The 13,150-nt window shown below is 44.7% G+C and overlaps 1 protein-coding gene across 1 annotated transcript in view; it reads left to right on the top strand.

The window, feature by feature from the left end:
- The first annotated feature begins 481 nt into the window (after positions 1 to 481).
- PLLP (plasmolipin) overlaps positions 482 to 13,150 on the top strand; it is a 35,856-nt gene continuing 23,187 nt past the window's right edge. Inside the window, exon 1 of the mRNA XM_003757276.4 lies at positions 482 to 851. Within this exon, the coding sequence (XP_003757324.1) occupies positions 705 to 851 (147 nt within the window). The 5' untranslated portion in view covers positions 482 to 704. The remainder of the gene's footprint in view (positions 852 to 13,150) is intronic.

Raw genomic sequence — 13,150 nt, 5'->3', positions numbered from 1 at the left:
TGCGGCGGGGCACGTTGCTAGGTACAAGGGATACTAAATGATGGAGAAGGTGCGGCGGGGGCACGTTGCTAGGTACAAGGGATACTAAATGATGGAGAAGGTGCGGCGGGGGCACGTTGCTAGGTACAAGGGATACTAAATGATGGAGAAGGTGCGGCGGGGGCACGTTGCTAGGTACAAGGGATACTAAATGATGGAGAAGGTGCGGCGGGGGGCCTGCGGGGAAGAAGTTTGCGTGCTCAACGAATGTACGGTCCGCCCCCCGCCTTCTTTCTCTCCCCGGGAACCCGGGTAATGCCCGTCCCCCGCCGACCATCTCCCCGCCCGGTTCTCCCTCGCCCGGAGTTTCCCTCGCAGAGCCTCCCCAGAGGGGATCTCCAAGCGCGGAGCGCTAGGGAAGAGTTAAAAAAGGAAGGCGGGGCCGGGCATTCCGAGCATCGGCAAGCACCTGTACCTCTCCCCCGCTCCTCCTCCCCGACTCCCTCCTTCTCTGGCGCCTCCCAGAAGCGCGAGCCGGAGCGTGGGGCGGCGCAGTCCGTGCTCGGTGCGCCCGAGAGCAACCAGCGCGGAGCCGGAGCGGTCCCTCCGGGAACGCCGAGCGCAGCCGCCGCCTGCAGCCGGGACGCGGACCCCGAAGCCCAGGAGAGCATCGGTCGCCGCCGTCTTCAGCCCCCAAAGTTGGGGGTTGGAGGGCCGCCGGACCCATGGCTGACTTCCCGTCCAAAGTCAGCACCCAGACCAGCACCCCGGTGCAGGGCGGCGCCCGCTCCTCGCTGCCGGGACTCGGGGCTCTCCGGCCAGACCCGGGCTTCCTCCGCTCCGTGCTGGGCGCCCTGATGATCGTGGAGATCGTGAGTTCGCGGAGTGGGGCCGAAAAGCTGGAGGGAGGGGAGAGGGGCGCGCGGCGACCTGGTGGTCCGGAGGAACCCGGGGCTGGGATTTGTGTCTGGAGACGCCCGCGGTCTCGGGGGATGGGGGGGGGGGTAGCGAACGTGGGGCCCTCGCTGGTCACCAGGTTACCTGCTCTCAGACACACACTCACACACTCACTCACTCTCACACACACACTCACACACACTCACACTCACACACACTCACTCTCATACACACACACACACACTCACTCTCATACACACACACTCACACACACACTCACACACACTCACTCTCATACACACACTCACTCACTCTCACACACACTCACACACACTCATACACACACACTCACACACACACTCACTCTCATACACACACTCACACACACACACACACACTCACACTCACCACCCTGCTAGGGTTGCTTTCCGAACTAGACCGTTATTCGAGCCGTTTCAGGACCTTGGGGGGGGGGGGGGGATTTGTATTTAGCACATTTGACATCACCTGCCCATCCCCTAACACCAGCCCGCTCCTCTTGCTTCCCGCTGGGTCGTACTTGGGTACAGCTTAGTCTTGCCCTGGCGAGTCCGTTCTATTTCCTGCAGCCTCACCTCAGCCTGTACCCTGCCCAGGAGCTGTTTTTGCCTGAGGGAGAGGCGGCTCTCCGGGGCTACCAGGGTGACGACTTCTTCCCTGTAACGCTCTGGAGCTGCGCGTACCTGGTTCTTGCTGGGTGAGAAGCTAGGTCTGGCGGGTCCCTGCCGCTTCTGCAGAGGACCTGAAATTGACCCTCAGCCCGACTTGTTTGCACTTTGGGGACTTTCGTATCTTTTAGAGAGATGGTCCATGTTATAGACTGTGGAATGCATATAGTAATCTTAATGCATACTGACTCTCAAACCTTTCCCACACATTTCCAGATTATTATGTAAGCTAGATGACCACCCTCAAAGGGTCTGGTAGAGAGGATGTCTGCCTTGGGTGGGATGCTGGACTGGATGACCTGGAAATTCCTCAAAGGCCCTTTTCAGTTCTAGGATTCTATGTGTGGTCCCACCCTGATGCACAAAAAGATCAGCTCTTGGAAATTAGTAGCTTTCAGAGGTGGACTTTATCTCTGCTTTACAAACCCATGGACATAAGAGGTTCTTATTGCAGAAATGAAGTCTGACAGAACAATTTAGGAATTTGCCCCAAATATAATCCACCCCACCCTCTCTGCAAACTAGCTTTTGATGATGAATTGAAGGTGTGTTACTGTGGACCAGAAAGCAGCCTAAGAGCCAAGAAGACCTGGAGTTCAAGTTCTCTCCCCCTGTAACTATTTACTGGGACACTTCTCAGAGCTCTAGGCAATTCTCAGACTTATAACAGAGAAGGCACCTGTCTTGTTGGAAGTAGTTTCCTCAGCAGCAAACTCTCTAAACTAGTAAAATCTGAGGTGCACTTCCTGGCCATAGTGTCTACAATTTTATTTGAAGAGACTGAATTGTTAACAGGATTTATTGCTTTTCTGTGGTGATAGGAAAAAGCACAGACCCAGTCTCTCCTTGTCAGTGACTTGACAGTAAAGATAACTGCTCTGTTGGCCCTATGTAATATTTCTGAGCATTCTGATTACAAGGGAACAAGCTATGGAGCGGGCAAAGAATGTGTTCTAATTTCTGTTATTGCACTAGAATGATATTCTTAGGTATGTTCTAAAGTTCTCATTCTCTGGAGCTATGAATAAAGCTAGGGCTCTTCAGAAAAAGTGGTTAGCATGAGCTTAGCTCATTACCCTCTTTGTCACCAGCCAGGGAGGCAGTTTTGCTATATATATAGTTTTAAGAAAACTCTGACCAAGTTGTCAATAAGGTGTGGATATAGCTTTGGACAGGATGGAGGGCATGGAGAGGTAATAGGAACAATATCTTGTACTTGTGTAGTGTTTTAATACTTTCCAAAGTATATTAGGGGAGCGAGGTAGAATAAGGTTTCCCCATTTTCCAGAAGAGAAAGTAGTCAGTTGAACTGACTTGTTCAATCAAGGACCTATGACTGATTGATTGCAAAGGTACAAGGACTGGATGTAAAACTAGAGGATCTGGGTTCCAGTCCCTGTTTTCCTGTTTACTGCCTATGTGACTATAGGGAGGCCTTGGCAATCAGTACTTTTCTCCGCAAAATAATTGGGATGGTTCAGTAATCTCTCAATTCTATGATTTTATCTCAGAGTTTAGTCTGGAGAAGAAAGAAACTTGATGGAGGACATGATCACTGTTTTCCAGTGTTTGTAAAACTATCAGAAAAAAAAAAAAAAAAGATTAGATCTTGTTCTGGCCAGCTGAGTAGGAGTAATAAAGGGATGTTGCAGAAGGTATTTCAGCTCCATGAAAAGAAAGACTTCTTAACAATTAGAGTTGATATACCCAGAGAAGGAACACTGGGAAATGAAGGTAAACTTTTTGCAGTTTTGTTTTTCTTCCTGGGTTATTTCTACCTTCTGAATCCAATTCTCCCTGTGCAACAAGAGAACTGTTCGGTTCTGCACACATAAATTGTATCTAGGATATACTGCGACATGTTTAACATATATAGGACTGCTTGCCATCTGAAGGAGGGGAAGGAGGGAGGGAGGGGAAAAATCGGAACAGAAGTGAGTGCAAGGGATAATGTTGTAAAAAATTACTCTGGCATGGGTTCTGTCAATAAAAAGTTATCACAATAATAAAAAAAAAGAAAGAACAATTAGAGCTGAATAAAACACAAATGGGTGTCTTGGGGGGGGGGGTGTTCCTTGGAGTTTTTTAATTAGAGGCCTGGATTCCACTTGATTGGGATTCTCCTTCAGGTATGATTTGGATCAGGTGATGATCCCGGAGATCCCTTTGAATTTCAAGATTTTATCATTTTGTCTCCTGCTTGTCTATCCAGGCTCTTTTTACTGGGATGTATTGTTGCCTATTCTTGCATAGCTGGGGCTTCCTGATCTCTAACTCACTTGTGGGCAGTAGGGTAGATGTTGTGAGGAATTCTGTCTCTGAGTCTTCTGTGGGAAGTAGGAGAAGGAAGGGGAGGGGAGGAGAGGGCTGGATAGAACCCAGTTTCCTAGGTAGGCTCATCATGTGAGGGATAGTCAGGAGCTGGCACATGGAGTTGGCTAGTGCCTGAAATAATGATGAGGGGCTCATTAATCTGTCCTGTTGTTTCCAATAGGGTCAAACATAACAGGTTTAATCTAGTTGATGCTTCAAATTCCAGAGAAGGTAAAACTGCACGAGGGTTGTAAATGGGACCACTTGTCTCTCAAGCCTTTTCTTTTTCATGCTATTTCCGAAGCTGGTGGTAGTATAACTGTACTAATTGTACTAGTGAAAAAAATTAGCGTCAAAACACTGACTGATGTCCAAGAATACCCTACTCCAGTGCTGGATACCTCCAGTCCTCTTAGTCATCTCTTCAGTGGGAAGCAGAAAATTGGCATTTCTTAGATAGATCTGAGGGGTCAGGAAGGAATTGTCTCTGAAATTCTGGGCTTTTCTCTGTCCCCCTCTCCACCTCAAGGCTTGAGGGGTGGGAGTAGGGGTGGTCAGAGCCAGAAACTTAAGCTTTATTCTAAGAGGGGTCTAAGTACTTAAGTTTCATTTCAAAAGCTAAATTTTAATAGTCTTTGGCCAATACAGAGTTTTGAATGATTAGTGATTCCATTCTATTTAAATGATCAGGTAGTTGTCCAAATTCCTCAATTAGCTTTAGAGGTTCTTCATAATATGGGTCAAATCTACTTCCCCAGCCTTCTTTCCTGCTAAATGAACTCTCTACCAGTTAAGTAGGACTGCTTATTGTCCACCACATATTCATTGTGCTTTTCTGTCTTTGTCCACCATTTCTTACTAACCCAAACTCTAACTTTTAAGTTGCCCCTTATAGACCCAATTCCTCTTTGAAATCACCACAGCTCAGACTGATTTTCCAACCTCCTTTAATCTTCTGTCCTATTTCTTTGTCCCCTTATTTTGGCACGGGATCACATACTGTCTGTGTTGTCATTACCCTCTATGTGCATATATGTCTCTTCAATTTGTGGGGTATAACCATAAAGCAATGGCACTGGTTTTGTTTTTCTAAGCAACAGGCCAGAGCTTAATATTCCCTTCAGCTTTTTTTTTTTTAACTTTTCAATATTTTATTTTTCCAAATATATGTAAAACTATTTTTCAACATTCATTTTAAAATAGCACTTTATTTTTCCAAATACATATAAAGATAGCTCTCAGCATTCATTTTTAAATAGCATTTTATTTTTCTAAATACAGGCAAAGACAGTTTTCAACATTCACCTTTCCAAAACCTTATGTTCCAAATTTTTTTCTCTCCTCCCCATACAGCAGGCAATCTGAGGTTAAACATATGCAATTCTTCTAAACATATTTCCATATTCATCATGCTGCGCAAGGAAAACAGATTGAAAGGGGAAAAAAAAGAAGAAAATATTATGCTTTGATTCATCTTCAGTGTTCATAGTTCTCTCTCCAGATGTGGATGGCACTTTCCATAAAAACACTGTTGGAATTGCCGTGAATCATCTCATTTTCCAACATTCAATTTTGTAAGGTTTTTGAATTCCAGATTTTTTTTCTCCATTCCTCCCTTACCCTCCCTCCTACCCAAGCAGGCAAGCAGATATAGATTAAATATATACAATCCTTTAAAATATATTTCTACATTTGTTTCTTATACATCATGTGCCAAGAAAAAAATCAGACTAAAAGAGGAAAAAGCAAAAAAAAAAAAAAAAAAGCAAAAAAAAAGCAAAAAAAGGTGAAAATAGTATATTTCCCATCCGAATTCAATCTCCATGGGTCTCTCTGGATGCAGAGGGCATTTTCCATTCCAAGTCTTTTGGAATTATCTTGAATCAATTATCTATCATAATTGAGCATCACACAGTCTTCTTGTTATTGTGTACAGTGTTCTGGTTCTGCTCATTTCACTCAGTATTCAGTTCAGGTTTTTCTGAAATCAGCCTGCTCATTATTTCTTATAGAATAATAATATTCCGCTATATTCATATACCGTAACTTACCCAGCCATTCCCCAACCTAGTGGGCATCCATTCAATCTCCAGTTCTTTGAACTACAAAAAAGGCTACCACAAACATTTTTGTACATGTGGGTTCTTTTCCCTCTTTTATGATCCCTTTGGGATACAGACCCAATTGTGACACTGCTGGATTAAAGGATAGGAAGAGTTTTGTGTGGGACAGGGCGGGTGCAGGACTCCCTTCCCAATTAACTAATTGGAGATATCATCAGGTACAAAGAGAAAGCATTTTTTCATATGACTATAAATGGCTTTAATTTCTTAATCTGAAAATTGTCTGTTCATTGTCTGCTTCAATTGTTTGACTATCTATTGGGGAATGACTAGTATTCCTATAAATTTGACTCAATTCCCTCAACTTAATACTCCTTTGGATGGATTTCACCTTGGGAACTACCTGTACAATAATTCAGGAGAGGCATTGAACCCCAGGCAAGGAGTCAAGGAACCTAGATCCTTGTCCTGTTTTGCTATTTATTAATCATAGGTCCCTGGACAAATTACTTTATCTCTGCCACCTATTTCCTCTTTTATCAGGCACTGTAGGAATAATAATCTCTGCCCTGGGGTTGTGTTGGTGCTTACATGAGGTAATGCATGGGAAAGTGCTTGACTCCACATTCACGTGAAAGAGGAAACTTCCATTTCTGGGATTCTTCTTTGGGAATTGACTAAGCACATTCTTTTAACCTTAGAGGGATTTGGAGGAGTGATGTGTGTGGAAAGGACACAAGTCTTCAGCTTTTGGGGTAGATTTTTGGAAATAGCCAAATGTTATAGAAATCCAAAGGGTTGAATTTGGTGTCTCAGTTGGGTATTAATTGGGTCAAAAAAAATTGAGGTGACTAAAGAAATCAGATGGATTCTCCTGTTGAGTTTCCAAAATATCCCTAAAGGCTTTTTCCAAAGAGAAGTTAGTTTTGAAAGTCCTTTGGACAATGGGAGCAGCTTAGAAATAAATATGTAGCTTCCCAAGGTGACTGGCTGCCGTGAAGGATATCTTATTCACTTGAATGTAAGAATTTCTGGTCTGTTGACTGTAACCTTGGTCTTATGACTTTATTGAGATAAGCTAGGGTGGGTCTTTCTCACTGTGATATGGGCAAGAAATTTGTCCCAGGCCCCAGGCAAGATTTGAATATTTGTGACCTTCTACAGGAAGCTTCCAGGTCATATTTTACTTGATTTGTCACAAAATAGATTGCTACATGCCATAAAGAGTGAGATTATCTGGCATTCAAAAATATAAAAAGTCACATATATTAAGTTATGCATAAAAATTATGTTAAAAATGCTCCCCACTCCCTGTGCATTATATTGTGGGCAGCTACCTGTGTCCCTTATGCCCAGGCTTGTTCAGCCTACTCTTTGGATCCATGTTGCCTTATGGAGGCCAGTGCCGGCCTTATGGAGGCCAGTGCCAGCCTTCTGGAAGGTCTTGCTGGCTGGGTGGGCTAAGTGCAGCCCACAGCCTGGGGATGTGCCGTACTCTGCATCACTGGGCCCCCCTGTGTGAATCTGTGTCTAAATTCCACCCTGCCCAGGTACGACATGGAAGGCAGGCAGCATTCATTCCATTTAAAGTCAGGAGTTCAAGTTTCTTTTGGACCTGCTTCCTTTTTCGAAAGCCTGAGGGAGAACTCCCTCTTGTTACCCGGGCTCTGTCAGCCTGTATTCCTTCTGAGTGAGGAATCTCATCATCAGAGTACACCTGCTCTGTGGCCTGACAAAACAGGCTTCTTTGTCAGGGTCTTTACAAGCCTGTGTTCAGAGAAGTCCCATTTTCACTAGCCCAGGCAGGGGGACATCGTAACTAAAAGGTACCAAATGTGAGTTTGTGTCACTAATTTCTACGAGGCTAGAGAGGAGATAGAGTAGAGCCTGGCAAGCATCCTAAGGCTGGTACAGTGGAAGGAATGTTATGGGAGGGCTCAGAAGCTGCCTGAGGCTCAACTGCCACTTACTGCTTGTGTGGCTTTTGGGCAAATGGTTTTTTTCTCTTGACCTCAGTTTCCTTCTCTGTAGAAGGTGGATGAGGTCTTTTCTATTTCTGGCATTTGGGAATTTGGCCGAAGGAACCCAAATCGGGGTCCCCACACCTACTGGGCAGTTTTCCCCTAGAAAGGGCGTTTGGTACGTCCCCCGAAGGAGGATTGGTAGAGATTTCTCTGGAGGTTGTTGGGGCGGGGAGCCAGTTCAGCATTACTTAGTTAAGAGAAAGGCTAGAGCTAGATTTCCGTGTGTGTGTGTGTGTGTGTGTGTGTGTGTGTGTGTGTGTGTGTTACATACACATCACACATTTCCCAGGGTCTCAGACGCCCTGCCCTCCTGCCCACTCCAGCGGCAAGGAGTCCAAGACATTCAAACTTCAGGCCTAGTAACACAAGACTTGTACTGATCTGTGTCAGTCCTAAGAAATGTTACTGAGGGCTGATTCTCAAGAACAAAAGACTGATGAATTGAGTTGAATTGGACTGAGGGCCAGTCCTGATGGTCAGGAAGACCTCAGTTCAAGTCCTGTCTCCGACATTAGGGTGTGTGCCTAAGATTAAGGGACTAATCCAGTTGGTATTTCAGGTAACTTCAGTGTAGTGTGTCAGGAGGAGTGCTGGATTTCAAACGAGTGGAGCTGAACTTGAACACTCAATTCATTTCCCTAGGCCCTATTTTCTTCATCTTTAAAATGAGGGGGTTGGATTATAGGGAACTGGTCCCTTTCTGTTCTATATCTATGACCCTGTGGACTATAGAAATTACAGGATTTTCTAGACTCTTATCTGTCAAAGATTTTCCATACCCAGAGTGTGCCAGAAGGAGGGAATATCAGGTTGTAAATGAAAAAAATCAATTCCTAGCATCTTCTGCCCTCTTTTCCTATACTTTGCCTTGATCACCTGGGGAAATAGAAGGGGGTATTTGGGAAGGAGGACTATTTTATGTTTTCATGGTCAAAGAGCTCCTGGGGATCCTTTTATCTTAGCTGAGCCAGCCCTCAGACAGCAGGCACAGGTTGTCACTGATCTGTTCTAGAAGCCTTTCAGACTTGATCAAGCCCACCTGAGCTTTGCTTTCCCGTGAATGCTTTCATCAATAGACCAGGGATATCTTCAGGCCATGATGAGTTACAGGAGGATTTGACAGCTTCATGGTCACAAAAGAACATAAAGCATGTCAGACACAAAGTGGTCAGACAAGTGGAATTTATGGGCAAATGGTTGACCTGAGAAGGTCTCACAGGGAGTTTGTGACAGAACCAGGAAGAAGATCCACTTCTCCAGATTCTCAGACCAACCCAGTAAGACCCAACCTGGTTCTGCTGGCTCCGGCCCTTGGCTTGGAAGGCAATGAGGCTGCATTCCATAGTTCTGTTTTCCTTGGCCACGATCCAGCCCAGCCAAGCCCTGAGGAGTTATTAGATCCGAACCAATATAGAATACCAAGGAGGGCCAAAAGCCAAAAGCACACTCTTTGTTGTGTTTGTTTTTTGAAAGGAGACCAGTGAAGTCCAGGAATGGGGAAGTCAGGTCTCTCCCATCACTGAGCCTTGCCACCTGTTTGCAGGTGCCCGTCCCTGTGGTCACAGACAAGGCCCCGAGAACACTGGGGGCTAGTTCAGGGTATGGGACTGGGAGGGGGAGAGCATGTTGCAGGGTGATAGGAGGCAAGGGGGCACCTTCAGTGTAGAGCGGCTCCCACTCTGCGCAGAGCTTTGCTCTTGGGGGGGCAGCAGGAGTTAGGAGGAGCCCCGACTTCCCTGACTTTAGGGGAAATCCCATACAGTGCAGACACTAGAAGATGTTTATGAAGCTACAAACGATCCCTGACATTTGTGCCTCATTTGATGATGATAACCAGGACTTATAGCCCCATATGGTTTGCAAAGCCCTTTCCAGACCAGTACCCTGAATGTATGAAATTTAGAGATCATCTTGCCCCAAACTTTCATTTTACAGAGGGCTTTGTAAATTGAAGCTGCCAAGGAAAGGGAGCAGTGTATTAATCTTCATTTTACAGGTGAAGGAACCAGCTCAGACACATCAAATGACTTGTCTGGAGACCCAGAAAGAAATATGAAATCCAAACCAGGATTTTCTGACTCTGGGTCTAACTTCTTCTCTAATATGGCAGCAGGCTCCCGTTCAGTCCCTGGCAGAGTGAGGGTAAATCAGATTTGACACTGGAGGAAACTGAGTCCAGAGAGATGAAGTCATTTGTTAAAAGCTAGGCGGGCAGTGAAGCTGGGACTGGAACTCTGGTCTCTCCCCAGAGGCCACCTGACGCTCGGCCCCTTCTTGCTTTGTTACCAGATGAGCTCCTGGTGTCCAGATCCACCGTGATCGTCCGCCCGGACCCTGCCCCAAGTTCTGCTTGAGTCTTGACCACCACTCCCGGGCCTCTTTTTCTCTAAACTTGTCTTGCCAATGAAAAGGGGCTGTTGTTTTTCTAAGGCCGAGGCCGTTCAAGACCGCCTCTGTGTCCCCGGCCCCTTTGTAATCCTCCAAACAATGCCTTTTCTTTTCCATAAAGGCTCTTTCACCACCCCCAGAAGGGAAAGGCTGAGCTGGAGGCCGGGCCTGGCAAGGCCACATTCTGGCGTTGCCACAGACAAACGCTCAGGGCACAGCTGTGGGCCCCAGTGTGCCCCGAGCTCCTCAGTCTAGGGGGAGAGAAGATGAGAGGGTTGGGTTTGATCTGTGGGAACAAAGGGAGGGGAGGAGGAGGGAACTGTTCATCTCTTTGGGCTTTGGTTCCTCACTTATGAAAGGAAGAGGCGAGTGCTGGAATCCCAGAGCCAGCCTGGGAGTCTGGGGTGGAGATGAGAGGTTATCGGGCCCAGCACCCCAAGTCTGGGTAATCCTCTCTGAAGAACTCAAGACCCAAAGATTACCCAAGCAAGGCACTCTATTGGGCATCAGTTTTCACATATGTAAAATGAAGGGAATTAAAGAGTTCTGAGGCCTTTGGAGATCCTTATGATTTCTCAGTGATTCAATTCTGAAAAGAATTCAGCAGTAACTCATGATGTCAAGGACCTAAATTTTATCCAAGCCTACCTAGAAACCTTATCTCATACTACTTCCTTTCACATAATACTGTGTGATCCAAAGGCATGCTCCCATTCCCTGTTGTCTTCCTGATATATAGGCCTCTTGGCTTGTCTCGCCTCATGCTGTTGCTTCAACTGGACTTCCCTTCCAACCACCATCTGCTGACATTTTTAATCTCCTTCAAGACTAGAGTTAGGTGCCATTTCTTCCTGCAGCTAGCTGAATGATTTTTCTTGAAACTAGTCATTGTGTAAATATAGTGAGTAAGTTTTTCCCCAGAGAAAAGAAAGGAGAAAATGCACTTATCTGATCTCTTTGCAGATGTGTGAGATTGTAGGTAAGAAACATTTCCTATATTATCAGACTTGATTGGAAAATTGGCTAGATTTGCTGAATGGATATTCCCCTCTTCTCTTTCTTTTTAAATTTTTGTTACAAAGAATGACCCTATTGAGGTGGGGAGGAGAAGACATTTGGAAATGAAGATAATACAAAAACAGAAGAGATCAACTAAAGTTTTGCTTTTTTGAAGAAAGTGATCTTTTTTTTTTCTGTCCCCAAATTTCAACTAGCACTTTTTCTGGATACCTTTTTACTTATTTCACTCAGTCACATAAATCTTAATTAATAATAATATTATTATATTAATAATACGAACATAAATTATTATATTAATAATATAATAAATAAATATAATACATAAAGAATTCTAATATAAAATTATATATTAAATAAATAAAAATATAAATAATATGTAGATAAAATAAAGATAATAATAATAACAATAATAATAGTTAAAATTTATATAATAGTTACTAATGTTCCAGGCACTATGATAAGTACTTTACAATTATTACTTCATTTGATCCTTGCCACAAACAGAAGTAGGTGCTATTATCTCCATTTTGCAGATAAGGAAATTGAGGCAGACAGAGATCAGATGACTGGCCCAGCTCAAAAGTTCCTGAGGCTGGACTTGAACTGAGGTTTTTCTGACCAGTGCTTTATTTACTGCACCAGCTATACATACTTCTCTATCTGTCTTGTGCCCAGTAGATTGTAAATTCTGTGAAAACAACGTCTGTTTTAGTTTACCTCTGTGTTTAGACCTTCTATGGTACTTAAAAAGTGTTTATAAGTGGAAGCCAATAACTGATCCGAACAATCATTCCAGTTGGCAGGCAAGTGGGGACCTGCAGAGCAGGCTGACGGAGTTAGCCAGCATAACATGGTCAGCTTCATGAGAGACACCTGAGACGGTGCACATGGTGGAAGGGTCTCAAGGAAAAGGGAGGAAGCACTGCTTCTGGAGCTGGACCCCCGCTGATGCCCCGGCCTCTGGAGGTCCTTTCTGTGTCTGTTTCAGAGTTCTCCTCCTTAAAATGAGGAAGTCCACTACATGGATGCTAAAATTCCATGAATCCGCCTAGCCCTGGTCCCATACTTGGCTACCTGATTACTTATCTCTACTAATGTACAAGGAAGATAAGGATTTGATAGCAGAGCTCTAGGGGTCCCTCCCATGGGCAGGCTTCTCACCAAACGGCCCTGAGGATGGAGAGAAGGCAGAGCTGCTCAGCCTGGCCCTGGAGGGTGACTGTCTGAAAAGGACAAAATGACTTACAAAGTGTTTGAAACCAAAAATAAAGAGAAATAGGAAGCGAATAGATTGATGCCCTTAATGAGTTTAAATCATTTGATTCAGATGAATTAGGGACCTGAAAAAACAAGTGGTTATGATTACTACACTACTGCCAATGACCTGGAAAGATTGGAGAACTTGAGGAGGGCTGTACAATTAGAGAAAAGTAATCGGCCCCTCCTCTCCAAAAAAAAAAAAAAATAAAACAAAACCAAAAAAAATGACAAGAAAGGAATCTATAAACTGTAGGTCAGTGAATTTGGTTCCAGGAAAAAATTCTAGGACTTATATTAAAGAGGTAATTAGTGAATATCTAGAAAAGGAAGCAGCAGTTGTAGAGAGCCAAGATTTCATCAAGAATAAGTTATACTGGGCAGCTAGGTGGCCCAGGGGATAGAGTACCAGCCCTAAAGTCAGGAGGACCTGAGTTCAAATTTGGTCTCTTTTGGCCATGTGACCCTGGACTAGTCACTTAACCCCAGTTGCCTTAGCAAA

This window comes from Sarcophilus harrisii, chromosome 2, assembly GCF_902635505.1.
Source record: "Sarcophilus harrisii chromosome 2, mSarHar1.11, whole genome shotgun sequence".
In the NCBI taxonomy this organism is placed as follows: Eukaryota; Metazoa; Chordata; class Mammalia; order Dasyuromorphia; family Dasyuridae; genus Sarcophilus; species Sarcophilus harrisii.
The sequence above is the reverse complement of the archived record's forward strand: the minus strand, read 5'-3'. Positions and strand labels throughout refer to the sequence as shown.